This window comes from Oryctolagus cuniculus, chromosome 18 (assembly GCF_051225735.1).
Source record: "Oryctolagus cuniculus isolate XC-2025 breed Fujian yellow rabbit chromosome 18, ASM5122573v1, whole genome shotgun sequence".
NCBI lineage: Eukaryota > Metazoa > Chordata > Mammalia > Lagomorpha > Leporidae > Oryctolagus > Oryctolagus cuniculus.
Genome location: NC_142884.1, coordinates 78,131,196 through 78,158,091, shown reverse-complemented (window position 1 = coordinate 78,158,091; position 26,896 = coordinate 78,131,196). Strand labels below are relative to the sequence as shown.

At 60.8% G+C, this 26,896-nt stretch overlaps 1 protein-coding gene across 4 annotated transcripts in view; it reads left to right on the top strand.

Annotated features, from left to right (window-relative positions):
• Positions 1–26,656, top strand: part of KLHDC4 (kelch domain containing 4) — a 41,325-nt gene extending 14,669 nt beyond the window's left edge. For all 4 annotated transcript variants that reach the window (XM_089319046.1, XM_070061891.2, XM_070061890.2 and 1 more), the window contains 7 exons: positions 7,803–7,895; positions 13,375–13,534; positions 20,783–20,858; positions 22,645–22,853; positions 23,733–24,141; positions 24,772–24,882; positions 26,321–26,656. In XM_089319046.1, coding sequence (XP_089175172.1) covers positions 7,840–7,895; positions 13,375–13,534; positions 20,783–20,858; positions 22,645–22,853; positions 23,733–24,141; positions 24,772–24,882; positions 26,321–26,421 — 1,122 coding nt within the window. In that variant the 5' untranslated portion in view covers positions 7,803–7,839 and the 3' untranslated portion in view covers positions 26,422–26,656. The remainder of the gene's footprint in view (positions 1–7,802; positions 7,896–13,374; positions 13,535–20,782; positions 20,859–22,644; positions 22,854–23,732; positions 24,142–24,771; positions 24,883–26,320) is intronic.
• The last annotated feature ends 240 nt before the right edge of the window (positions 26,657–26,896 follow it).

Genomic DNA, 26,896 nt, shown 5'->3' with positions numbered 1-26,896 from the left:
GCGTGTGTGCACGTCTGTACGTGCCCGTTTGCCTGTGCTTGCTCACAGGGGCCCCAGCGTGCACACACGGCCCAGGGGAAGCCTGGCTCGTCTCTGGACTCAGATTCGCTGCTCCTGCCTTGTGCCTGTCCTGGCATCCGTTTCGCTCACTGTAGCTTTGTGGCACGTTTTGGCAGCTTGGAAAGTTTTTCTCACCTAACACTGCTTCTCGTGCATTTTCTGTGAGCTTCACTACCAGTTTTCTGAATGCTTTTTTAAAAATCCTAACTTCTGATTGCATCGCATGCCTCCATCAATGGCATTTAGGGAGAGTCGGCGCCCTCGTTGTCCTCGTCCTCTCCGTCAGGACCGCCGCGTGCTGACTCTGTAGTGAGGTTTGTCTCTTATCCTCAGTGCAGTTTAACACGGCCCAGAGCAGACAGCATTGTGGACCGGGTGAAGCCGCTGCCTGCAGTGCCCACCTTCCGTGTGGTGCTGGTGGCGTCCCGGCTGCCCCACTTCTGATGCAGTGCCCTGCTAGTGGCTTGGGAATGGCGATGGAAGATGACCCAAGTGTCGCCCAAGTGCCCCTGCCACCCACATGGGAGAACCAGGAGAAGCTCCTTGCTGCTGGCGTTGGCCTGGCCCAGCCCTGGCCATTGCAGCCGACTGGAGAGAGAACCAGTGGGTAGAAGGTCTCTCTCCACCCCCTCTCTGTATCTCTATCTCAAATCAACTAAATGAATCTAAAAAGTAAATAAATAAAATGGTCTAGTGCACTTGTCCTGCAAAGCCACCTGTATGGGAGAGCAGGGCCACAGAGTCCGTCCCACAGGAGCACCGGAGACAAGTTTCAGCGAACGTGTCCCACTTCACTCACAGCCACCTACGCTTTTAGAGGGCAGGGAGAAGGGTGTAACTGGGCATAGGACCTCTAGGACAGAGCCGACACTGGCGCCAGGGGTGTGGCTACAGGACAGAGCCGACGCTGGTGCCAGGGGTGTGACTACAGGACAGAGCCAATGCTGGCGCCAGGGGTGTGACTCTAGGACAGAGCCGACGCTGGCGCCAGGGGTGTGACTACAGGACAGAGCCGACGCTGGCGCCAGGGGTGTGACTCTAGGACAGAGCCGACGCTGGCGCCAGGGGTGTGACTACAGGACAGAGCCGACGCTGGCGCCAGGGGTGTGACTCTAGGACAGAGCCGACGCTGGCGCCAGGGGTGTGACTACAGGACAGAGCCGACGCTGGCGCCAGGGGTGTGACTCTAGGACAGAGCCGACGCTGGCGCCAGGGCTGTGACTCTAGGACAGAGCCGATGCTGGCGCCAGGGGTGTGACTCTAGGACATGCCGACACTGGCGCCAGGGGTGTGACTACAGGACATGCCGACGCTGGCGCCAAGGGTGTGACTACAGGACATGCCGACGCTGGCGCCAGGGGTGTGACTGCAGGACAGAGCTGACACTGGCGCCAGGGGTGTGACTCTAGGACATGCCGACACTGGCACCAGGGGTGTGACTACAGGACATGCCGACGCTGGTGCCAGGGGTGTGACTACAGGACAGAGCTGACACTGGCGCCAGGGGTGTGACTGCAGGACAGAGCCGACGCTGGCGCCAGGGGTGTGACTCTAGGACAGAGCCGATGGTGGTGCCAGGGGTGTGACTGCAGGACATGCCGACGCTGGCGCCAGGGGTGTGACTACAGGACAGAGCCAATGCTGGCGCCAGGGGTGTGACTCTAGGACAGAGCCGACGCTGGCACCAGGGGTGTGACTACAGGACAGAGCCGACGCTGGCGCCAGGGGTGTGACTCTAGGACAGAGCCGACGCTGGCACCAGGGGTGTGACTACAGGACAGAGCCGACGCTGGCGCCAGGGGTGTGACTCTAGGACAGAGCCGACGCTGGCGCCAGGGGTGTGACTACAGGACAGAGCCGACGCTGGCGCCAGGGGTGTGACTCTAGGACAGAGCCGACGCTGGCGCCAGGGGTGTGACTCTAGGACAGAGCCGATGGTGGTGCCAGGGGTGTGACTGCAGGACATGCCGACGCTGGCGCCAGGGGTGTGACTACAGGACATGCCGACGCTGGCTCCAGGGTGCCTCTCCACTCAGCTTGGAGTAGCTTTCCAGGCGGGCCTGCGCCACAGCCGGGAGCAGCTTACCTGATTGGCAGGAGGGGGTGGGAGGAGGCGGGGATGTGTCTGAGCATGCTGCCCGCTGCCAGCGGTCAGGCTAACCGCTGGGGTTGCCCAGTGCAAAGCCCCAGGGCGTGGGGGCTGCAACAGCTTTTTACCTCTGCCCCTTCCCCGAAAGACCCCTCCCCACCGGCGCTGAGGTGAGTCCCGACCTCTGCTGGTGCTGGGTTGCTGTTCTCCGGTTTTCCCGAGTGGTTCTCCCTGTCCCCTCGGTGTACACCTGCGGCATATGCTGCCTCCTCAGTGCTGCACCTGCGATAGAAAGGCCTCTGGCCGGCCAGTGAAGGGCGCTCGTTCTGATTCTGGCCTCTGGCACAGTGACCCGCAGTGCCGCCAGCCTGGAGAGGGCACCTCTGGCGGTCATGTAGCGGACACCCCAGCCTTCCCCGTGCCGGAGGTCCGTCCATTCAGCAGGCCTAAGGTGGGGACCGTGTCCATGGTCCTGGTCCTCTGGTCCTGGTCCTCTGGTGGGTGGCGTGCTGGTCTTGAGTGCTGTTCCCTGACCTGGACACAGTGAGCTGCGCCTTTGAAGAAGGGAGACTCGCGTTCAGTGCCTCTTGGATCCGGAGCGGTTAAAACAGCGTGGGTGTTGCTTTTGCAATTTACTGATGCCTCCGCGTGCGAGCGTTACCTCGCTTGTCTGGCAGTGCTCAGCCCACGTGTCTGAGCGCGGAGGAGAGTGCAGTGGGACGGCGGACGTCAGGCCAGGCCGAGGGGCGCTGCTCTGAGGGACTTGGTTACTGGCGTGCTGACGTAATGGCCGCTCCTGAGAGAGAACTGCTGGTGGTGCATGGAAAATCTTTAATTTTAAAAGCAGATCTTTGAGAAGAGGTAAGGAAATTGTAAAGGCAAAACTAAGATGGACTTCTGTTTCTGGTGATGACTCCGTGGCTCAGATCGCTGGAGAAGCACAGGAGTTCTGACCCCACGCGGTGCATTCGCTTTTTAAGTCATTTTCATTTCATTTGAAAGGCAGAGGACAGGGAGGGAGGGAGGGAGGGAGGGAGAGAGCGCGAGTGAGTGAGCACGCACTTCCGTCTGCTGGTTCGCCCCCCAAATGCCCACAACAGCCAGGGCAGTCCCGGTCGAAGCCGGGACTTGGAACGCAGTCCTGGTCTCGTGTGAGACAGGCACCGAGTACGTACTTTGCACATTGTGCCTCTCAGGAGTCCACCTGCAGGAAGCCGGATGGGAAGCTAGCAGCCAGGACTTGAGCCGGGCTCTCCAGTGGGGGCGTGGCGTCCTGAGTGTGGCTGCGCTGTTCAGATCCTGCCTCTGCACGTGGTTCTTAGCGTTTTCCACTCCTTCGCAGGATCAGTTTCCCACGTGAAGGACTGGGATTGAGAGGGGCCAGGGTGGGGAAGGCAGGGGAGGCGGAGCGCCGCCATCGGGGACCCGCACCTCTTGTGGTTTAGAGAGGCTTCCCTCCTGTGGGCTGCTTGTTCTAACATATGGGACACATATGTTTTTCCACCTGCCACGCCACAGCGCTAGCCCCGAAAGTGCTTCTTTTGAGCGTGGAGTTTGGGGCTGGTGCTGTGATGTAGCAGGTGAAGCCACCGCCTGCAGAGCCTCTGCAGCTGGCACTGAGCAGCCTGCGGGTCTTGTGCACATGCCAGCCCGGGGTCCTGGGAGAGCCGTGGGACCCCACCTGGCTGCTCGCCTGTGGGGGTGCCCGGCGCTACACTGGTGGATTTGTGCCGCGTGCAGGCCTCTGACAGTGGGACCTGCTGGTTTGTCAGATTCCTTGTTTGGAGGTCGGCACTGGCAGAGCCTGGTGGAGTTTCAGATACACGTGGGCTTTTCCCCGTGGTTTTATTTCTTTAGAGGGGAGTGGAATCTTCTTGAAGAGAGATTTTCCATTCCAGTTACGGATGGTGGTGCCTTGCCTGGCTGCTGCCACACACGTGAAGTGTCTGCTTCATGCCTTCCTCAGCCGGGTGGGATTCTGTGTTGGAGCCACAGGGGTCCTGACTCTGGAGTGGGCAGGGTGGCAGCAGTGAGTGTCCAGCTAGCTGGGTTATTGCCCCCACGTGGGAGACATGGGTGTGACTCCCAGCTCCTGGCTTCAGCCGGCACCAGTCCCTCCTGCTGTGGAGATCCGGTGGGGCGGGGGGACATCAGGTAGTGTGCTCCGCTGCTTCCCCGGGTGCATCGCAGGAGCTGGATCAGAAGTGAGGCACCCTGATGTGGGACGCCGTGTAGCAGGCCGGGGCTCACGCCGCTGTCACTGTGCCCTCCCATCCCCAGCACACGCGGTCGTGAAGTCGTAGGTGAGGAAGCTTCGCAGAATAGCAGTTTGCCTCTGCCGACACAGGTGGTGGGTTTCTTCTCGTGCAAGCTCCTGTGCACGGCTTGGGTGTGTGGCTTCTGTTTCCTGGCTCCGGTGGAGAGGGCATTGTGCATGAATTGTCTGCTAGCGCTGGGAAGGCAGCTCGTGCAGACGGCTTCCCCGTGCAGGTGGGTAGCCGGGTGGGCCCCAGCACGATCCTGGGGATTTTCACAGCTCCCACTGAGGCAGGGGGTCCTGGGATTCCTTGAGCCTCCTTTTAAGCCACATCACAGTGTTTGAAATTGGGATTTTTGGCAAGCTTGTATGGCTATTAAATTTGTGAGTGCATGCAAGACTAACGTATTTCCGTGAACCAAATGCAGCTAGATGGGATTCGAGTGGGCTACCTCTCCCTCGCAGGGCGCACGTGGATCTAGGGCCAAGGTATGACTTGCTGAGAGATCAGAGCAGCGGGGGAGCTGCAACCCCGGCAGGCACCTGCGTGTGCCGAGGCCGCCGAGAAGGCTAGGCCTGGAGGCTGAGTCACTAGAGAAAGGTGCTGGTGGCCTCCGCTGGCTTTCTCTGGACAGCGTGGTGATCAAGCGAGTGGCGCATTGAAAGGGACAGTGGCAGAGTGTGGTGTCGCCTTGGAGGGAAGATCGGAAGCACCAGGCTCACTCCGGATTGGAGCAGGGGAAGGACCCTGCGCCCCCTTGGTGACGTGTGCTGACACCCCGACCGGGGATCTGGGAGCAGGGAGGGGTGGAGTGGGTAGGCTCAGCTCCCTTTTCATTCTGAGATTATGTGTGTGGGTGTGCTTTTTAGGGTGCCCACCCTTTGTGGGGTTTTATATCAACCCTGCAAGTGAGTTTTGGGGGAAGTGGTTTAGCATGCCTGCAAATAAATGGCAAGGTAGAACCTGTGTTGCAGAAGTGCGTACTGAGCGTGTGGTTCAGGCTGTGTTCACTGCTGCTGCCTGGAGTCGGGGGTCTCCTAGCCTGCCCCTTGCTTTTCGTTTCGACAGTTGTGATAAACTTCTGAAGTGCGTGCGGATTCTCTGAGCGTGTTGCTGTGTTCCCTGTCTCGGAGGGGTCTCAGAGATCGCCAAGCACGTGTGCAGCACTGAGTCCGTGTTTCCTGTGGTGAGAGGCTGGCGTGAGGCCAGGCCGTAGCGTTTCTCATTCTAACCGGTGCCGTGGGCTCCATCTGTGCCATGTCTCCGTCATCTCTGGCGTCTTTGTTTTAGGTGCTCTGATAACATATGGTGGGAACTCACTGTGGTTTAAAAAGTCTTTAACTTATTTTTATTTTATTTGAAAGAGTATCACAAAAAGGAGGGGGAGAGAGTGCTCACTCCCCGGACACCAGCAGCTGGGGCTGGCCAGGCGACGGGCGCTCATTCTAGATCTTCCATGGGGGTGGCAGGGACCCACATACCTGCTGCCTCCCAGGGTGCACACCAGCAGGACACTGGGTCGGCAGAGGAAGGGCCGGGCATCGCACCCAGCGCCCTGCCTGGAGAGGAGGGGCTGCAGGTGGTGTCTTGACCCCCGTGCAGCCGCCTCCCTCCCCATCGTGGTTCCAGTTTGTACATCCCTGAGAGGGGCTGTTGAACATATTTTCATATTCTTATCCATTTTTTTTTTGTTTTTTTTTCCACTCTCTGGTATCTGACTTTCTGTTCAAAGCTTTTGTCTCTATTTTCATTGAATTGTCTGTATTACTGGTGAGGTAGGATTCTTTGTACATTCTGGGTATGAGTCTTTGTCAGTTGTGTGTGAAACTGTTTTCTCCCCATCTCTGACTTGCCTTTCTTACTTTTTATTTATTTATTTTTAGATTTATTTATTTATTTGAAAGAGTTACATGGGGCTGGCGCCGTGGCTCACTTGGTTAATCCTCAGCCTGCGGTGCTGGCATCCCATATGGGCACCAGGTTCTAGTCCCGGTCACTTCTCTTCCAGTCCAGCTCTCTGCTGTGGCCTGGGAAGGCAGTGGGGGATGGCCCAAGTGCTTGGGCCCTGCACCCACATGGGAGACCAGGAGGAAGCACCCAGCTCCTGGCTTCGGATCGGCGCAGCACCAGCTGTGGGGGCCATTTGGGGAGTGAACCATCGGAAGGAAGACCTTTCTGTCTCTCTCACTTTCTATAATTCTACCTGCCCCTCCCCCCCCCCCCCCCGCCAAAAAAAAGAGTTACACAAAGAGAAGGAGAAGCAGAGAGAGAGAGGTCTTCCATCCGCTGGTTCACTCTCCAGTTGGCTGCAGCGGCTGGAACTGCACCAATCCGAAGCCAGGAGCTACTTCCAGGTCTTCCACGCAGGTGCAGGGGCCGATAGCAGAGAGCTGAATCTGAAGTGGAGCAGCCTGGATCCAAACCAGCGCCCAGATGGGAAGCCGGCACTGCAGGCAGCGGCTTTACCTGCTGCGCCACAGCGCTGCCCCATCCTGTCTTACTTGTGAGTGGTGTTTCGAGATTTCCTATGTTGATGGGTTCTGGTTTGTCTTGTGCTTGCTAAGAGAATCCTTAGCTCTGGGAGTATAGAAACTTTATCTTGTTTTCTTCTAGAAGTTTTAAAGTAGCTATACTCTTTAACAGAATGGCTTTGTAAGTGCTTGTAAAACAGAAATCAGCATGAAAATTCTTTTTGAGAAGCGACTGGAAAGTGGGCGTGGTAGCCTGATGGTGAAGGCACAGGCGCCCAGACCAAGTGCCTGGCTGGTCCTGACTCCGGCTCCTCCGTGCCACTTCCTGCTGGTGCAGACCTTGGGAGCCAGCGGTGAGGGCTCAGCTGATTGGGGTCTTAGCGTTCACCTGTGAGACCTGGACGAGGTCTCGGCTCCTGGCCCCTGCCCCGGCTACTGGGGGCATTTAGGAAGTGAACAAATGGACTGGAGCTCACTTTGTCAGTCTCTGTCTCTGTGACTGTCCAATAAATAAAAAGATGTTATGGGGGCTGACGCTGTGGTGCAGCGGGTTAAAGCCCAGGCCTGTAGTACCAGCATCCCATGTGGGCACCCAGTCAAGTCCCAGCTGTTCCACTTCTGATCTAGCTCCCTGCCAATGCACCTGGGAAAAGCAGTGGAGGATGGCCTAAGTCCTTGGGCCCCTGCATCCACGTGGGAGACCTTGAAGAAGCTTCTGGCTTTGGCCTGGCCCAGCCCTGGTCGTTGTAGCCACTGGGGGAATGAACCAGCAGATGGAAGACCTCTCTCTCTTTGTCTCTACCTCTCTCTCTGTAACTCTGCCTTTCAAATAAATAAATCTTTATTTAAAAAAAATATTTTACAACAGTTGAAAAAGTAAAAACGACGAGAGATTCAACACCTTTTTAATCTTTTCCCTTTTAGAGCCCCAGGGGGTCCATCGGGTCGGAGCGGACATCGGATGGTTGCCTGGAAGAGGCACCTGATCCTTTTCGGTGGCTTCCATGAGAGTGCAAGGTTGGTGTGATCAGGAAAATGTTTCTCTGCTGGGGCAGGGCGGGGTGGACTTCCTGGGGGAGGATGTGTGCGTGCCCAGGAGGGTGATGCCCGCCCCGCCCGAGGCCGGCTTCCTGCGGGGCAGCCTGGCAGCCACCCAGGCCCTGGACTTGGGCTGTGCACTTGGGAGGGCCTCGCGGCTCTGCTTTCTCCTTGACGTTCTCAGTCGTTGCTGAACAAGGGTCCTGTCTGAGGTGGGACTCAGGCCCTGAGCTGGGGTCAGGCTCGTTGAAACCGATTGCCCAGCTCGGGCTCAGTGGGCCTGGAGGTGGCCTAGACTCTGCACTTCCCTAAGTTCCCACAGAGAGCCTCCTGTGGACCCCCGTGAAGACCTTGCTGGGGAGAGCAGTGACTGCCCACGTCCCAAACGTGTCCAAGTGGTGGCTGTCGTTCAGGGCCTCACCTGCCCCCTTGTTTGTTTCTGGTGAAACATCGCAGAAGTTCATTTCTCCTTGGGGTGGCACCACACACACACTTTCACATTGTGAATCCACCTGCACAGGCTTTTTTCTGGTAACTCTTGGTCCACGTAAATGCATTCAGGCGGTGCTGGGGGTTGAGTGAGGAGGGCGGTGCTGGGGTGAATGAGGAGGGCGGTCCTGGGGTGAGGAGGGCGGTGCTGGGGTGAGTGAGGAGGGCGGTGCTGGGGTGAGTGAGGAGGGCGGTGCTGGGGGTGAATGAGGAGGGCGGTGCTGGGGTGAGTGAGGAGGGCGGTGCTGGGGGTGAATGAGGAGGGCGGTGCTGGGGGTGAGTGAGGAGGGCGGTGCTGGGGGTGAATGAGGAGGGCGGTGCTGGGGTGAGGGAGGAGGGCGGTGCTGGGGTGAGTGAGGAGGGTGGTGCTGGGGGTGAATGAGGAGGGCGGTGCTGGGGTGAGGGAGGAGGGCGGTGCTGGGGGTGAATGAGGAGGGCGGTGCTGGGGTGAATGAGGAGGGCGGTGCTGGGGTGAGTGAGGATGGCGGTGCTGGGGTGAGGAGGGCTGAGACAGAGGGCCAGTTTGGGTGCATTTCAGACTTCGGCTTTTCGTCATGGGATCTGAGTTCACACTTTGTTTTTTAAAGATTTATTTATTTGGAAGGCAGAGTGGCAGAGGGGCAGGGTGAGAGAGAGAGGGAGATCTGTCACCCTGTGAGTACCTCCCCAGATGCTTGCCACACCCCGTGCTGAAGCCAGGAGCCTAGACTTCCACGCAGAGGTCTCCCACCGTGGGGGTGGGCCTGTTCTTGGCATTAGCAGGGAGCTGGATTGGAAGAGGAGCAGTGGGTCCTCAAACAGCGCGGCAGTACAGGATTCTGGTGTTGAAGGGCGGCTTAACCCGCCGTGCCACACCAGGCCCAGGAGATCCGAACTCTGAAGTGCTTCTTGAGGGAGTGACTGAAGAGTGTAATTCACTTTAAATAAGGAACACGTTTATATCCTTGAAGGCTCCCGCCTGGGTGGGCAGTGTCCTGCCGTTGTGTGTTGTTGGGTAGTGTAGCAAGTGTTTCTGCACTTTGCCAAGACCAGGCTGCAGTGGCGCGGACGACCGTCTCAGGTTGAAGGTGAGGAGCAGCAGAGCCGTCCCGACACAGCCGGTCGGCCGTGGTCGGCCTTGTTGGCCGTGGTCGGCCGTGGTCGGCCGTGGTCGGCCGTGGTCGGCCGTGGCCCTTTCTCTGCTCTCCGTCGGTGTGCCTCTTTCTGCCGCCAGGTGCTTGGTTGAGTGTTGATTTTGGAGGAGTTTGGACTTCTTGAGGACTTGACGCGTGAGAAAGAGACAGGCATTATGTGCTGACAGATGACAGAGGGACAGGCGTGTGGCGTGAGGAGCAGCTGTCAGGACGCAGGCACAGTGCGTCAGTGCGCTCACTCAGGGCCTGTGGTACGGTGGGCACTCCAGGCTTTGCGACTGTAGGTCAAAGCTGCAGTGGTTTAAACTTCCAGCTGTCTTAGCATCAGTGTTTCTCTTTTATAAAAGATTTATTCATGTATTTGAAAGGCCAGGGTTACAGAGAGGCAGAGGCAGAGGTCTTCTGTCTGCTGATTCACTCCTCAAATGGCTGCAGCGGCTGGAGCTGGACTGATCAGAGGCAGGAGCTTCTTCTGGGTCTCCCATGTGGGTGCAGGGACCTAAGGACTTGGGCCATCTTCTAGTGCTTTCCCAGGCCATAGCAGAGAGCTGGATTGGAAGAGGAGCAGCCGGGACACAAACCAGTGCCCATATGGGAGCAAACCCACAGTGTCCACAGCAACGCAGAGCAGCCACAAGGCTGGCCTCCGCTCTGCTAAACTCACCCAGTGCCACAGGTTTTTGTTTTTGCTTTTATTTTTATCTGAGAGGTAGAGTTACAGACAGAAGGAGAGACATCCGCTGGTTTACTCCCCTAAGTGCCCACAACGGCTGGAGCTGGGCTGATCCGAAGCCAGGAGCCTGGAGCTTTCCCTGGGTCTCCCACGCCGGTGCAGGGGCCCAAGTGCTTGGGCCATCTTCTGCTGTTTTCCCAGGCCATAGCAGAGAGCTGGGTCGGAAGAGGAGCGGCCAGGACAGGAAGTGGTGCCTGTATGGGATGCCGGCGCTGCAGGCGGAGGATTAACCCACTGCGCCACAGCACTGCCCAGATCAGTGTTTTGCAAAGCAGCTGTTATCTTAAAATTATTGAGGGAATATTTCAAACAGAAAATACGAAGCTCCTGGAAGACGTGCAGTCACCGTCTGTTAAACACGAGCCTGACCTTTAAATGCCAGCTTTCCCGAGTTGTCCTCAGAGCATTTGCTGTTGATCTACATGCACGACAGGGTTTCTTTACTGAGAATTTGCAGTGTGAAGCTGAGCCCGAGCAGCACGGAACGCAGCGAGGCTTTCAAAGCGGTTTTCCGACAGGCCCTCGGCTGTGGGTGAGCAGTGCGCGTCCTGGAAGAGGTACGGGGGCACGAGCGGCGCTCTGCGGGCCAGTTGCCTCTCTTCCTTCTGAAAGGCAGTTACAGGCCGGCGCCGCGGCTCACTAGGCTAATCCTCCACCTTGTAGCGCCGGCACACCGGGTTCTAGTCCCGGTCGGGGCGCCGGATTCTGTCCCGGTTGCCCCTCTTCCAGGCCAGCTCTCTGCTGTGGCCCGGGAGTGCAGTGGAGGATGGCCCAAGTGCTTGGGCCCTGCACCCCATGGAGACCAGGAGAAGCACCTGGCTCCTGGCTCCTGCCATCGGATCAGCGTGGTGCGCCGGCCGCAGAGTGCCGGCCGCGGCGGCCATTGGAGGGTGAACCAATGGCAAAGGAAGACCTTTCTCTCTCTCTCTCTCTCTCTCTCGCTATCCACTCTGCGTGTCAAAAAAAAAAAAAAAAAAAAGAAAAGAAAAGAATTAAATTGAAAGGCAGTTACAAATTGGGAAAGACAGAGAGGAGGAGACACAGAGAAAGAGATCTTCCATCCCTGGTTCAGTTCCCAGATAGCTGGGCCAGTCCAAAGCCGGAAGCCTAGAACTCCATCCGGGTCTCCCATGTGCGTACAGGGCCCAAACATTTTAGGCATCCTCCACTGCTTTCTCAGGTGCAATAGCAGGGAGCTGGATCAGACGTGGAGCGGGGGCTAGCGCTGTGGCATAGTGAGCTAGGCCTCTGCCTGTGGCGCCGGCATCCCGTATGGGCACCAGTTTGTGTCCTGGCTGTTGCTCTTCCGATCCATCTGTCTGTTATGGCCTGGGAAAGCAGTGGAAGATGGCTCCAGTGCTTAGGCCCTGCACCCACATGGGAGACCCGGAGAAGCTCCTGGCTCCTGGCTCTGGACTGGCCCAGATCTGGCTGTTGTGGCTATTTGGGAAATGAACCAGCAGATGGAAGATGTCTGTCCCTCCCTGTCTCTGTAACTCGACGTCTGAAGTAAATAAATGTCTTCATGACACTGGCAAGCCTGTGGCACTGGGTGAGCTCAGCAGAGTGCAGGCCGGCCGTGTGGCTGTGGGCTCTGTGCGGGTTTGTCCCAAGCCCAGACTTGGGGTGTTTCGGGTGCAGCGTGAACAGTGTGGTCTGTTTCCTTGTCTCGGCGGCAGCCATGTGCTCTGTGCGTCTCCCTGGGACAGCCGAGTCCCGCGGCCCGTGTGCTGGCGCCTTTCTTGAGTGCCCTTAGAGCCCGAGTCCTCTGGCGTGCGTCGCAGAGCACGGCCTTGGGGAGCCTCAGGACGCCGCCCTGGCCTGCTGTGCTGGGGCACACGTGGGCTCTGCTTCGCTCTGGCCCCTTGCCGTCCCTCCAGTCCTGTCCGCGGTCTGGCCTGTTGGCACACTGTGGGTGTGTTCTGTTGATGCCTCCCTGCTGTCGGCAGTCGCGCCCGGGGAGTCCCAGCGTCGTTCTGCAGGCTGCGGCTCTGTCGGCAGTGAGGACTGCGGGACCGCGGGTTCAGGTCTCGCCCCCGTGAGCGAGCGCGGTTGTTAGTTTGCCAGTGCAGGCTCGCACGTGCTTGCCGCCTTTCATGTGAGTTTAAACAGATAACTTAGAAAAATGATAGAAAGCTTGCCTTTAATTTAAATCAGGTTTACTTTTTAATTTTTTAAGTTATTTAAAAATTCTTTTAAGAGGAAGAGAGAAACAAGAAGATAAGAGTTCTCCTGTGCGCTGGTTTCTTCCCCAGATTTCCACAGCAGGTGGGCCTGGGCCAGGCGGAAGCCGGGAGTTGGGAGTGCCAGCCGTGTCTCCCAGTGGCCCCCACTCCACAGCAGGTGGGCCTGGGCCAGGCGGAAGCCGGGAGTTGGGAGTGCCAGCCGTGTCTCCCAGTGGCCCCCACTCCACAGCAGGTGGGCCTGGGCAGGCGGAAGCTGGGAGTTGGGAGTGCCAGCCGTGTCTCCCAGTGGCCCCCACTCCACAGCAGGTGGGCCTGGGCCAGGCGGAAGCCGGGAGTTGGGAGTGCCAGCCGTGTCTCCCACTGGCCCCCACTCCACAGCGGGTGGGCCTGGGCCAGGCTGAAGCTGGGAGTGCCAGCCGTGTCTCCCAGTGGCCCCCACTCCACAGCAGGTGGGCCTGGGCCAGGCGGAAGCCGGGAGCTGGGAGTGCCAGCCGGGTCTCCCAGTGGCCCCCACTCCACAGCGGGTGGGCCTGGGCCAGGCTGAAGCTGGGAGTGCCAGCCGTGTCTTCCAGTGGCCCCCACTCCACAGCAGGTGGGCCTGGGCCAGGCTGAAGCTGGGAGTGCCAGCTGTGTCTCCCAGTGGCCCCCACTCCACAGCAGGTGGGCCTGGGCCAGGCGGAAGCCGGGAGCTGGGAATGCCAGCCGTGTCTCCCAGTGGCCCCCACTGTTGCCTCCCTGGGTTGCGTTACAGGAATCCTGGAATCCAGCCACTTTCTCAGGGTGGGGCCACGGCCCCCAGTATCCTGACTGGCGTCTTAACCACCAGGCTCCCCACCAGCACCGCAGACTTTGTCCTCCTGTCGCTGTGTCTTCCCGTTGTCACCGACCATGGTGGCTTGTATTCTTTGTCTGACCAGGGACTACATCTACTACAACGACGTGTATGCCTTTAATCTGGACACCTTCACGTGGAGCAAGCTGTGCCCTTCCGGAACTGGGCCCTCGCCCAGGTCAGGCTGCCAGATGTCCATCACCCCCCAGGGCGGCATTGTCGTCTATGGGGGCTACTCGAAGCAGGTGAGAGCTGGGACGTGGGCCAGGCAGGAGGCTGCCATCTGCAGGTTCAGCAGTCTCGTGGTGTTGGTGGGAAGTGGTGTCCCTGTGTTCTCCTTGCACGTTCTAGGGTGTTACAGAGCACCCCACCTCTGACCCGCGTCCCCTGGAGCCCTGGAGGAGTGGTTCTGCCTTTGGGGTGGTCTTTGTTCCTAAGCCAGGGGCGGACTGCTGTGTGGATTCTGCCACCCAGGACCCTGAGCTGAGGGTGGTCATTGCTGGTGGTTTCTCACCACTGAGTGCTCTCCGAGCAGGCAGTGACTACCTCGTAGTTCCCCACGTAGTTCCCCACTGTCGGGGACTGAGCGTGGGCAGTGCTGTGTGTGGTTCCCCACTGTCGGGGACTGAGCGTGGGCAGTGACTACCTCGTAGTTCCCCACTGTCGGGGACTGAGCGTGGGCAGTGACTACCTCGTAGTTCCCCTCTGTCGGGGACTGAGCGTGGGCAGTGCTGTGTGTGGTTCCCCACTGTCGGGGACTGAGCGTGGGCAGTGACTACCTCGTAGTTCCCCACTGTCGGGGACTGAGCGTGGGCAGTGACTACCTCGTAGTTAGTTCCCCACTGTCGGGGACTGAGCGTGGGCAGTGACTACCTCGTAGTTCCCCACTGTCGGGGACTGAGCGGGGGCAGTGCTTGTGTGGGTCCTCACTGTCGGGGGACCTCAGTGTGGCACAGTCTGAACTTGGGCCTGAACTCAGACGTAGAGGTTGAGGTGTGCGCTGGTGTAAACCCAGCCTCCTGTTGGGTGTTTGCTGGTGGCTGTCACAGACGCACAGTCAGCCCAGGCCGCGGCTCAGGGGCAGTTGCTGTTGTGGTTTTCTGTTGTGTTGGGTTTGCCTGTGAGGGAGTTGCTGATGGACGTGGGGTCCAGCGTGTGGTCCATGGAACATGTCGTCTGTGTTTAACATGTCATCTGGAACACGTGTGGTCTGTGGAACACGTCATCTGTGGAATACGTCATCTGGAACACGTGTGGTCCGTGGAACATGTCATCTGTGTTTAACATGTCGTCTGGAACACGTGTGGTCTGTGGAACACGTGTGGTCTGTGGAACACATCTGTCCTGACTTGTGTGTGATTGCTCCATGGCAGGCTTCGGCAGGCGCCCTTCCTGGGCCGCACCCGGGCCGTGGCCAGCCTCTGCCTGTTGCGTGCACTTTGCTCCAGGCCTCTGCGTGGCTGCAGCTTTGTCTGCCGGTGAACACCGAGGAGCGGCCCCACAGGCCCGGTGTGCGTGTGCGAGAGAGAGAGAGGTCTTCCTTCAGTTGGTTCACCCCCCAAATGGCCGCTACGGCTGGCGCTGCACCGATCTGAAGGCAGGAGCCAGGTGCTTCTCCTGGTATCCCATGGGGTGCAGGGCCCAAGCACCTGGGCCATCCTCCACCGCACTCCCGGGCCACAGCAGAGAGCTGGCCTGGAAGAGGGGCAACCGGGACAGGATCCGGCGCCCCGACTGGACTAGGACCCGGTGTGCCGGCGCTGCAGGGGGAGGCACAGAAGGTTGCACAGAAGGTCCCTGAGTGTCCGCTGGCTCCACACCCTGTTCCGTGTGCGCGTTGGCCGTCCTGTGGCAGTGAGCTTCTCCCTGTGGCTCTCATTCATGGTTTTCCGATCTCTGCTGATGCGAGGCACTTGTTGGTCGACAGTGCGTCTTCCTGTCTCTGGCTGTGCTCAGTGGGCTGTGTTTTTGTTCCTGGATTGCAGGGGTCCTTTACAGGGGTGTGTGTCAGTCTCTCCTCCCAGCTGGCAGCCAGGTTTCAGAGGCCCTTGCCTCCTCCTCCTCCTCCTCTTTTTTTTTTTTTTTTTTTTTTTTTTTTGACAGGCAGAGTTATTGACAGAGAGAAAGGTCTTCCTTCCGTTGGTTCACCCCCCAAATGGCCGCTACGGCTGGTGCGCTGCGCCGATCTGAAGCCAGGAGCCAGGTGCTTCTCCTGGTCTCCCATGAGGGTGCAGGGCCCAAGGACCTGGGCCATCCTCCACTGCCCTCCCGGGCCACAGCAGAGAGCTGGACTGGAAGAGGGGCAACCGGGACAGAATCCGGCGCCCCGACCGGGACTAGAACCCGGTGTGCCAGCGCCGCAGGCAGAGGATTAGCCTAGTGAGCTGCAGCGCCGGCCCCTTGCCTTCTAATGATTGTTCTGCCTGAGGAGACCTTGTACTTGGAGTGATGGAGATTTCTCTCTCCAGGCGGCTGGCTTTAGCTCTGTGGTCAGTAGGCTGCCTCGAGCTCATCTCCATGGGTAGCACAGGGAGGCGCTGAGCTGCCTGGGTCTGCCCCGGAGACGGTAATTTATTCCAGGGCCGCTTGCTGTCACCTTTCCCCGTGGGTGCTCTGGCGACCAGTGTGAAAGGCAGATGAAGTGTTGGTCAGTGTCTGGGTTCTCTGCCCGTCTTCCTGCCGTGCATGGACACTGGCCCCCGTAGTCTCTGACGCGACGTCTTGAGTTGGGCAGGGAAGCCAGCCAGCCTCTTTGTGTCCCGCTGTTCCAGGCTCTTAGCCTTTCTTCGGAATGCTGAGTGTCGGTCTGTCGGTCTCTGCCCCGGGAGTGGTGGTCAGGACGGACAGCACCCTGCAGCCTGCTGGGAGTGGAGGCCATGGCTGTCCGAGAACTGTGCGTGGCTGTGGGGCCTGGACGTCTACGCTCCCAGTTGTCGAACACTGACCGTCTCCATTTGTTTTGGTTTTCTTTAGTGTCTTGTGGCTGTGTCTTATGCCCGTTTGGTTAGGTTTGTGCCTGTGGATGCAGATGTGAGAGGACTTGATGGGCGTAGCACCTTCCAGTTGGTTGCTGCCAGTGCAAGCACATTTTACTGTGCGTGTGTTCACCGTGCAGGTTGTGGTCTTGTGGCCTTGAGAGAGCAGTGTGCAGAGACAGCTTCCTTGCGGTTGTGAGCTTTGCTGGCCAGGCCTCAGCACAGCACACAGATGCACAGGGTGGACTTCAGGCCATTCTCCACCTTAGGAGGAGCTGGGCACCGTGCCACGCTCTGTTGATTTATTTAAAAGGCAGAGTGACAGGGGGACATCTTCCATCCACCAGTTCACTCCTCAAATACCCACAGCAGGCAGGGCTGGCCAAGCCACAGCTAGGAGTTGGAACGCACTCTGGGTCTCCCACATGGGTGGCAGGGAGCCAAGTACTCGAATCATCACCTGCACTGGCAAGAAGCTGGGACAGACGTAGAGCAGCACTTGACCCCAAGCCCTCCAGTATGGCAGCCATGCGTTCCAAACCGCGCCCTCAGCCCCACGCCACGGCGCTGCTGCTCCGAGCACAGACGTCCTGCAGGCCGCAAGGTCCGTGCTGGGAATTCATCTTGAACCATGCCGCGTCTGTTGTCTGCCTTTCCCGAGAGGGTCGGCAGTGTGCTGGCTGGTCGTCACCCTGGCTGCTTTCCCCATGGTAGGCGGAGCTTGTGCTGGTGTGACGGCCCTCCTTGGTCCGTGGTGCTGCCGTCTGGGGCTGCTGGTGTTTTGAGTGAGGGCCTGCCCTGGGGGTGTCTCTGATGCTCCTGGCAGGATTCACTGGGCTCTCCTTGCCTCTCATGAGGGTAGGTGGGGGTCCTGTGGGGACAGAGCTGTCAGGTGGCTGGTGCTGATTCCCTGGGTGGGCGGGGGTCCTGTGTTGGGACAGAGCTGTCAGGTGGCTGGCGCTGATTCCCTGGGTGGGTAGGGGTCCTGTGTTGGGACAGAGCTGTCAGGTGGCTGGCGCTGATTCCCTGGGTGGGCGGGGGTCCTGTGGGGACAGAGCTGTCAGGTGGCTGGTGCTGATTCCCTGGGTGCCCCTTGGCATTCACCGTTGCAGCCAGCTGCCTGGAAGGTCTCTATCCAGAGGCGTGTGCTGACTGTGCCGTTTCTTCAGTGGGTTTGGGACTGGCCAGGTTTTTAAGTGAGCTGCCTGGTTCGTCTTGTCGCCAGATTTGTCGGTGGAGAATCGTTGGAGTGTTCGCTTCTGTTTTAAAACTGTGGGGCTGCGGCCTCGCCGGTGTTCTCCTGGTAGTGGTGAGCGTGTGTCCAGTCTGAGGAGCTTCCGCCTCCCTTCCTGTGGCCGCCTCTGAGGGACGGGCTTGGAAGCAGAGAGAGAGAGAGATCCTCCATCCACTGGTTCACTCCCCACGTGCCTGCTACAGCCAGGGCTGGCCAGGAGTCCAGGAGGCAGGAATTGCGCTTGGATCTGCCCCGTGGGAGGCTGGTGTCCAGGTGCTGGACGAAGTGTGGAGCAGCCGGAACTGGAAGGGGGCACCCTGCTGTGAGGCGTGCTTCGCCCTCTGTGTCACAGCGCCCGCCCCGAGCCAGTGTCAGGTCCTTTTTGAGTGCAAGTGTTTGAAGTCAGAGATTCTCCTAATGCAGGTTGTTTGAATGACACTCTGAATTTTATCAGCAAGTTAGGAATATTCGTATTTTGTGATTGCCCCTCCGTTTCTTGTTTTGAACTGTGGCGTACTTAAGAGTGTTGTGTGATTTCTGAGTACTTTGGGCTTCCCTGCCTGTCTATTGCCAGGGATTTCTGGCCGCTGCCGCTGAGCGAGAGCCACGTGCTGCAGGTGCGCTGAGCAGCTGTGCCCGTCCTGCTGCGCGGCTGTTCAGGCAGCTCCTCCCTGAGATGCTTGTAGACTTTGCTGTCACCGTTGCAGACATTTGCATTTCTTCCTTTCGGCCTTGTGCCGTGTGCAAGGAAGCAGGTGTCGCTGGCTGTGTCGGGAGCCAGCCACTGCGCCCTGGACACCAGGGGAAACCCCCTTCCGCCCCTGGGTGCGCCTGAGCAGTGGGTGCGTCCGTGCTGGGTTTCCTGTGGGGGCCTGCCGCGACTGTTGCAGGAGAAACGGGTGGGGACGCCCTTCTCCTCTCTGGTCCTTGCGCGTGGTTGGTCTCGCAGCTGCGGGGACATGGCCTTCATTTTTCTAATTCATCAGCAGAAACAGATAAAGCCCATCAAGGCTTATTTAGAAGGTCAGGCTGAGCAGCTCCCCAGGAGGTGGTCCCAGGGCTCCGCACAGAGGGTCTTAGGGCCTTTATCAGGAAGCCGTCCCGAGGGGACACGGCCAGCGGCTGGGGCCCCTCCTGCTCTGTGCACCGCCCACAGCACGTGCAGGTCCTTGGGGCCGCTGGAGCCCTCAGGAGGGGCAGTCGCATGGCGGGTCTGGTTTTGAGGTGTCGCTGAGGCCGTGGCCAGATCAGTGAGGGCGGCTTCTCCTCTGCAGCCTGCTCCTGTCATCCTGCTTCTTGGCCGAGTTGAAACTGCTTTCTGTGGAGCCCGTCTCTGCCCCCTGGTGGTGACCGTGGGGAGGCCCCGGGGGCAGCAGCAGCAGCCTGGGCCCGTCCTGCTGCCTTGAGGCCCTGCTCCCTTAGTGCCGCCCCCTGCCTGGCAGTCGCTGCCCGGCCCTGGGACCAGCCGAGCAGATGACAGGTCCTGGAGCCAGGTGAGCGGGCCTGCCGCCAGGGCACGTGTGGCCGAGGCAGGTGGTCAGACGCTCTGGGGAGCATCGTGGGTAGCCAGTGTCTCCCAGCCTCCCATCTCGGCTGCTCTGGCTGCCGTGTCTCAGCCGGGGGTGTCGTGGAGACACCGCTGGTGCTGGGCCGGAGGACTCGTCTCTGAGCGTGTGCCTGTAGCCTCCGGACGCCTCACCTGAGCTGCCTCGGGGGCTCATGCCTAGAGAGCAGAGTGGCCTTGTCACGGCGCGGAGGCTCTGGGTGAGGCGCGACACCTCTGGTTTCCTGCGTCGTTTCCTTTCTAGTCTAGTGGAGTGCGCACGTGTCCAGATGAGCTGCAGAGCCAGGGTGGAGCCGTGGTGGTCGGTAGGAAGGGTGTGCGGCATAGGAGCCCTGCCCGGGTCACACGGCAGCCACGTGCAGCAGAGTGGGGCTGTGGGGGCAGGGCCAGGAGGAGCGTGGCCTGGGGAGTGACCCTCTGGCTCAAGTGCTGTTCCTCCCAGGAGGGGACTGGGGGAGGCGGAGTGTCCCCCCGCCCGTATGAGTAGGGCCCGGTGGAGGGGGATGGTGACTTCACAGTGAAAGCCCTGAGGGGTGATCCCATCTGGGGTCTTTGTGGTGAGTCGGGCACCATCTAGGGTGCATCACCTCCGGGGCCTTCCCTGGCTGCTGCTGCTGCTGCCTTTTTTTTTTTTTTTTTTTTTTTTCCAGATTTTAAGTTTTATTTATTTGAAAGACAGAATCACAGAGAGAGGTCTTCCAACCTCTGGTTCATTTCCCAAATGGCCACAATGGGCAGAGCTGAGCTGATGTGAAGCTAAGAGCTAGGAGCTCCTTCTGGGTCTCCCACGTGGGTGCAGGGGCCCAAGGACTTGGCCGTCTTCTACTGCTTTCCCAGGCCACAGCAGAGAGCTGGATCGGAAGTGGAGCAGCGGGGACTCGAACTGGCACCCATATGGGATGCCGGCCCTGCAGGCCAAGGCTTTAACCTGCTGTGCTACAGCACCAGCCCCTTCCTTGGGTTCTAATCCAGACACCTGCTGTTGGGCCTGGGAGGCAGCAGGAGATGGCCCAAGTACCTGGGTCCTTAGCACCCACACGGGAGGCCAGGGTGGAGCTCCTGGCTTCAGCCAGGTGAGCCTGGCCTCCAAGCGCATCTGGGAGGTGATAGATGTCCCCCCTTTCCACTTTGAGTTCATAGTGCAGACACAGGGAGGCATTGGAGGGGACGGCCGCGCTCCCCACCCTGGGCCAGCGTTCTCCGAGTCCTTCCCGGACGCCCGGGTGCCTTGGCACATGGGCGTCACAGAAGACGGGTGGGGGTGCTGAGACCCACTGAAGCAGAAGACCGAGGGGAAGAGAAGTGGCTTTTGTTGTTTTCAAGGCCCAGGACAGCCTAAGTGGGCAGTGAGTGGCACCTGCAGATCGCTGTGCGAGGCTGGAGCCGTTGGAAGGACGATGGGACTGGAGAACACAGGAGTTCAAGTGGGCGAGCCCCACGTCCCGGGCGGCTCCCGGCACAGCCCCTTCTACGCAGCAGCCGAGTTCTGGAGTGTTCCGTCCCTGATGGTCGATGGTCACTGGAATGGCAGACTTTGAGGTTCACCCGTTCTAGTTGATGAATCACACCTGCTGGGGTACCAGGAGGAGCGGCTGGCAGCACCTTGGAGCTGTCACCTCTCGGCATCTCCTTGACGTGGGCCCTCCTGGTCCTCCCGGGGCGCCCGCAGGCTTGGGGGCTGTGGCAGCACGGTTCTCACGCGACTCCGTTTGTCTTGTAGAGAGTCAAGAAGGACGTGGACCACGGCACCCAGCACTCAGACATGTTCCTGCTGAAGCCCGAGGACGGGAGAGAAGGTACTGGCACGGCACAGGGGGCTGGCCTCTGCCTCATCCGGGGCAGAGGGGAGGCCCCCGCCCTGCTCTGGTGGACGGGTGGGGACTGGCTGCACACTGCCTGGAGCTGGGGGCCAGCCTGCTCGTCCAGGGGTGCGTTTCCCTAAGTGCCTGCCTATCTGCACAGAAGTGGCCTACGGGTGTGCCCTGGGCAGTGCAGGTGGCCTCCACGGGTGATCTTCGTGAGAGCAGTAGCACGCAGGGCAGGGCTCTGGAGAGTCGGCAGGCCAGAGCCTGGCCAGGCAAGGGCTCGTGTGTGGACAGGGGAGTTCCAGGACACGTGCCCAGGATGCTGTGGGCCCCTGCCCCGAGGAGCCAGGGCGGAGTCGGCGCTGGGTGCAGCTCTGCCAGCAGCCTCGGCGCCTCGCAGCTGCTGTGCCCCCAGCACCGGCACTGATGGGCCTGAGGACGCCGTTTCCTAGTGGGATGCAGGGCAGCGGTGATGGTCTCGTGGGCTTCTTTAAAAGCCGAAGTGGGGTTACCGTGGGTGAGGCCTTAGCCTGACCCTGGACGGCCCAGGCGCTCTGTGGCGTTCTGTGCTCCTGCGTGGAGCCGGGCTTCGAGTGACTGGCTGTTTCTCGGTAGCGGCCTTTCAGAGGCTCTCAAGGCCCCCGACGTCCCAAGAGCCCTGCCTAGGTGTGGCCCGGGGGGTGGGGAGCGAGGGGCCTCTCCTACCGGCCATGTCTGGTTTGTCAAATAGGGCGAGGCCGGCCGCTATGACGCCGGGGCCGCGTACCGCCGTACCACTGCCCTGCTGAAGGCTCCTGCAGCCGGGGCTCGGATGCCTGTGCCGGTGCTTCCCAGGAGGACGGGTGTGACCTGGGTGGGGGTCATCGAGACGGGAGCTGGTGGCTGGGCTGCCTCGGGTGGCAGGGCGACGTCGTGCCGTGTGAGCACACGTGCTGGTGGGGCTGGAAGCACGTGGGTCCTGGCCTGTGTGTGGTGCTCTGGCGTCTCCTCCTTCCCTGGCTCCTGGGGTGCTGGGGTGACGTTGTAAGGAGCTGACGCACGGCCTGTTGGTGGCTTGGCTGTGTGCTGCTGGACAGCACTGCTTGCCATTAGGTTTTCTTAAAAAATGTTTATTTTCATCCGTTTAAAAGAGAAGGAGGGAAGAAAGAAAAGGAGAGCCTCATCTGCCGGGTCGCTCGCTCCCCGTGTGCACACGGCCGGGGCTGGGCCACGCCCAAGTGAGGGCCCAGGTACCCGAGCCACCTCCTGCCTCCTTCCCAGGGGCAGCAGCCGGGCCTCGCACCTGAGCTCCCAGGTGGGCTGGGGCGGCCCACGCCGTGGTTTGGCTTCTGCACCTCCAGCCCCACCCCCACCCCAAGCTGTTTGAAACGTGTTTCTTGAGTGTGTGTTGGTCTCAGTGTTCTGGATGTGGTGGGAGATTGTCCCACGGCCTCGCAGGTGACCTTGGGAGCTGCCACGCACTGGAGCACGGCCGAGGAGAAACAGCGGAGACCTCGCGGGGGTCTGGGACGGGGCCCAGAAGCAGGGCAGAGGGGCCGCGCCCGGGGCTTTGCCTGCTCCCTGGTCAGGGGCTGCACCTCAGGACGGCCTCTCAGGCCTCCCCTGCGCGCTGCCTGCTCCTGGCTGAGGGGCCGCCTCCCAGCCGCGTCTGGGTCCGGCCCTGGTGGAGCAGTGTGGGGCTGACAGGCAGCCTTCAGGAAGGGGGCGCGGTGGGCCTGGCCCCTTGACCTTGACCTCGGCCTGTTCGCGGCCCTCACCGTCTTCCTGCCTCCCACAGGAAAGTGGACGTGGGCCCGCATTCACCCCTCCGGAGTCAAGCCCAGCCCGAGGTCTGGCTTCTCAGTGGCCGTGGCCCCAAATCAGCAGACGCTGCTCTTCGGGGGGGTGTGTGACGAGGAAGAGGAGGAGCGCCTGGAGGGCGACTTCTTCAATGACCTGCACTTCTACGACGCCACCAGGAACCGCTGGTTTGCGGGGCAGCTGAAGGTAGCTAGGCCCTGAGGGCTGTGCGTCCCATGGCTCCACGGGGCCCCGAGCCCTCAGGCCCTGGCACGGCAGCGCTGCCTGCTCCTTAGCCAGGGGCCTGTGGCCTGGAGCCTTACGCTCCTGGGGTGGGGGGTGGATCCCCGTCCCTGCCATAGCCCTCAGCTTGCCCGGCATGAGCTCGGAGCCTCCCCAGCTGCTCTGCCCACACAGGGTGTGGTTGAGGGTCCCTGCCGGCAAGAAAGTGAAGCCGGTTGCCCGGGGCCTCTGGCGGCCATCAGGCCCGTGGGGAATTGCCCACGTGCAGCGTCTGGGAGCGGTGCAGTCGCAGTTCTGGGCTGCGATCGCGGGGCCTCTGCGCGTTCCTGGGGGGGTGGGGGGGTCAAGTCCACTGTGGCCCAGGCTCAGAGGCCGAGGGGCCCTCGTTGTCTCGGGCATGGCGGTGATGGCTGGGAGGTTGGGGAAGGTGTGGCTGGGGCCATCTCACGAGAGGCAGGAGGGGACCCGGGATGGCAGGGGCCTGACCTGCTCTGCCCTGGAGTGGGAGGCAGTGCCCTGACAGGAGGGCCCTCGTGACGTGCTGGGCAGGAGCAGGTCCACTGCTGGGCGGGGTTGCGGCCTGCCTCGTCCTCTTGCTGACAGCGGAGGGTACCGGTGTGGCAGCGTCTTGGCTCTGCAGCAGTTGGGGGTGGATGGACCTCCTCAGGACAGGCCTCTCCACTGAGGGCAGAGCGCTGCCTGGCGTCCCCAGGGCCGTCCTGTCGCCCCGTGTGAGGTGCAGGGTTCCCCACCCAGGGCTGAGCGCGTGGCGTCTCCTGTGTCCTGAGATCCGCCTGTCAGGGCTGCTGTCCAGCTCACTGCCCGTGCTTGTTCTGTCGATAGGGCCCCAAATCAGAGAAGAGGAAACGGAGGCGGGGCAAGAAGGAGGACCTGGCAGGGGCCTGTGAGCCGGAGAGCCGGGGAGCCAGTGCCCCGCAGCCCCTGGAGGTGGTCAGCGAGGTGGTGACCGAGGATGGGACCGTGGTCACCATCAAGCAGATGGTCGCAGCCCCGGGCCCGGTGGGACAGCCCCAGGAGGAGGACGAAGATGGGGACGGGGCTGAGGCGGCCGGCGGGCCTGAGGTCGGGCCCAGCCCACGCTCCCACGCCATGCTGGCTGTGAAGCATGGGCTGCTGTACCTCTACGGGGGCATGTTTGAGGCTGGTGACCGCCAGATCACCCTCGGGGACCTGTACTGCCTGGACCTGCACAGGATGGAGGAGTGGAAGGTCCTGGTGGACGTGGACCCGGGTAAGCTGGCGGCAGGGGTGGTGGTGGTGGTGGTGGTGGTGGTGGTAGGAAGCCAGGCTCGGTGGCGTCTGCCCGAGCTGCCGGGGGCACAGCAGTTTGTGTGCCAGCAAGGGCCCTGCTCTGGCCTTTCTGTGCCCGCTGCTGCGGGGCAAGGCCAGTGCTGGTCCACAGTGCCCAGGCCTCCGGGCCCCCATCGCAGCCGTCTCCCCGCTCGCTCCGACGCCAGCTTCGCGGCTGTCATCCTCAGCTGCTGCTGGACTGTGCCTTTAAGAGCTGAGATGGGAAGTGACCCAGAGCCTGCCGTTCAGGGCGCCTGCCGCCGGGGCAGGACTGACGCCGTCAACAGGAGCAGCGGCCCGCGAGCCGAGGCTGCAGCGCAGGCACGGGCTTGCACTGGCGCCCTGTGTCCAGCAGGCGTGCCACGCGGGGCTCGTCCAGCCTGCCACTGTTCCCCGTCTGCTCTAAGACCGGGGCTTGCAGACTGTGTCTTTGCCAAGGGCTGGAGTTGTTGGCACACACGGTTCGCGGACAGGAAGAGCCAGCCTCCAAGGAAGTGGCTCAGCACCGCTGGGCAGCATCCCTGGCTTCCTGGCCACACTAGGAACCTGTGTGTCTGCTCTGGTCTTAAAGAAACTCAGGAGTGGCTGGAGGAGACGGACTCGGACGAGGACAGTGAGGAAGCCGAGAGTGCAGATGGTTCGGACGAGGACGAGAACAGTGGAGAGGAAGAGGAGGAGGAAGGTGAGTGGCAGATGGATGGGGGCTGGACACAGGCCAGCACCCTCCCTGGCCTCTCTGTTGAGAGAGAGGCTTTGTATCTTCATCACTTGTTTAGTAAAATTGGGTGTCGTTTTGCAGACGCCCTCTTTAGGCAGTGGAGGTTTTTAAAGCTGGGGCCGGCCTGCAGTGCTCGGATCCCACGTGGGAGACCGGTGCTTGTTCAGTCCTGACTCCTCCACTCCCATCCAGCTCCCGCTAGTGCACCTGGGAGAGCAGTGGAGACGCCCGAGTGCTGGGGCCCGCACCCACGTGGGAGACCAGAAGAAGCTCCTGGCTTCGTCCTGGCCCAGCCCTGGCTTTTGCCACCATTTGAGGAATGAACCCGCAGACGCAAGAGCTCTCTCTCTGTCTCTCCCTCTCTCTGTCACTCTGCCTTTCAAATAAATAAAATAAATCTTCTTTTTACTTATTTGAAAGACAGAGTGGCAGGGAAATATGTAGATAGCTTCCTTCCGCTGATTCCCTCCCCAAAAAACCCCAAACAGCCAAGGCTGGGCCAGGCCGAAGCCAGGAGCCAGGAGCTCCGCCTGGGTCTCCCTCATGGGGGGCAGGATCCCGTGTACTTGGCCTTCATCCCCTGCCTCCCAGGGCGCACAGCCAGGAGCTCCGCCTGGGTCTCCCTCATGGGGGGCAGGATCCCGTGTACTTGGCCTTCATCCCCTGCCTCCCAGGGCGCACAGCCAGGAGCTCCACCTGGGTCTCCCTCATGGGGGGCAGGATCCCGTGTACTTGGCCTTCATCCCCTGCCTCCCAGGGCGCACAGCCAGGAGCTCCGCCTGGGTCTCCCTCATGGGGGCAGGATCCCGTGTACTTGGCCTTCATCCCCTGCCTCCCAGGGCGCACAGCCAGGAGCTGGGTCAGAAGCAGAGGAGCCAGGATCGGAACCAGCACCGTGGCATGGGTTGTGGTGTCGCTAGTGGCAGCCTAATCTCACGTGCCACATCGTCTGTCCCAAGCCTAAGTTTTAAATTTTTACTTGTTAAAAAAAAAAAGATTGATCTGAATGGCAGAGTGACAGAGATCATCCATCTCCGCTTCACTGCCCAGATGCGTCCAATAGCCGGGGCTGGGCGAGGCGAACCCAGGAGCTTGGAGCTCAGTTCTCTCCCTCGTGGGTGGCAGGAACCCAGACACGTGGCCCATCGCCCGCTGCTTTCCCAGGAGCATTAGCAGGAAGTCAGATTGGCAGTGGAGCCGGGACTCGAAGCTGCTCTCCGACAGGGGTGTGTGCATCCCAGGCAGCGGCCTGTCCTGCTGCGCCACGATAGCCGGCCTGGGCTTCAGTTCTCAGCCTGTGGCCCTCTAGAGCGTGCCTGGCCACGTGCTGGGGCTGTGGTGTAGGCGAGCGCCTGCCCAGGCCTTCCCTGCTGACGCTGTTTCTTTCTCGGCCTGTGAGAAGAGCCCCCGCACTCAGAGGTGGCGACAGAGAGAAGACGCGGACAGCACGCGGCGCAACGCCCGGCGGAAGGGAGATCGCCGGCTCCCTGCGGCGCCAGGTGAAGGCCGCCGGGCCATGGCCCTCACCGCACAGGGCTGTGCTGCACGCCTGGGCCGTGGCGGAAGCTGAGGATGCAGTTAAAGGCCCCACGTGACACTGACTGAGGTGCGGCTGAGTCCCCTGGGCGTCCCGGTGTCATCGAGGTAAAGCTGGACCTGAGGGAGCGGCACGGCTCATCGTCCGTGCCCGGCCTGGCACAGCCAGTGTTTCTGCTCTAATAAAAGCGGCTGAGCTGCGTGTTGTGGGCCTTTTCCTTCCACGGCTCCGCCAGGGCACGTGGTTGAGCGGGGCATTGCTGCTGTGGTGCCGAGGGCAGCCCAGGGCCCGCGGCACTGTCTCGGTTCTCGGCCCTGTCGGGGCTCACTCTGGGTCTCGGGGTGGAGGTCTTTGCCGCCTGGGTGGAGTGCAGCTCCTGTGCTGCACCTGTTCTAGCTTAGCCTGTGGGCACGCGGGGAGGAAGGGAAGCTGACCCGCAAG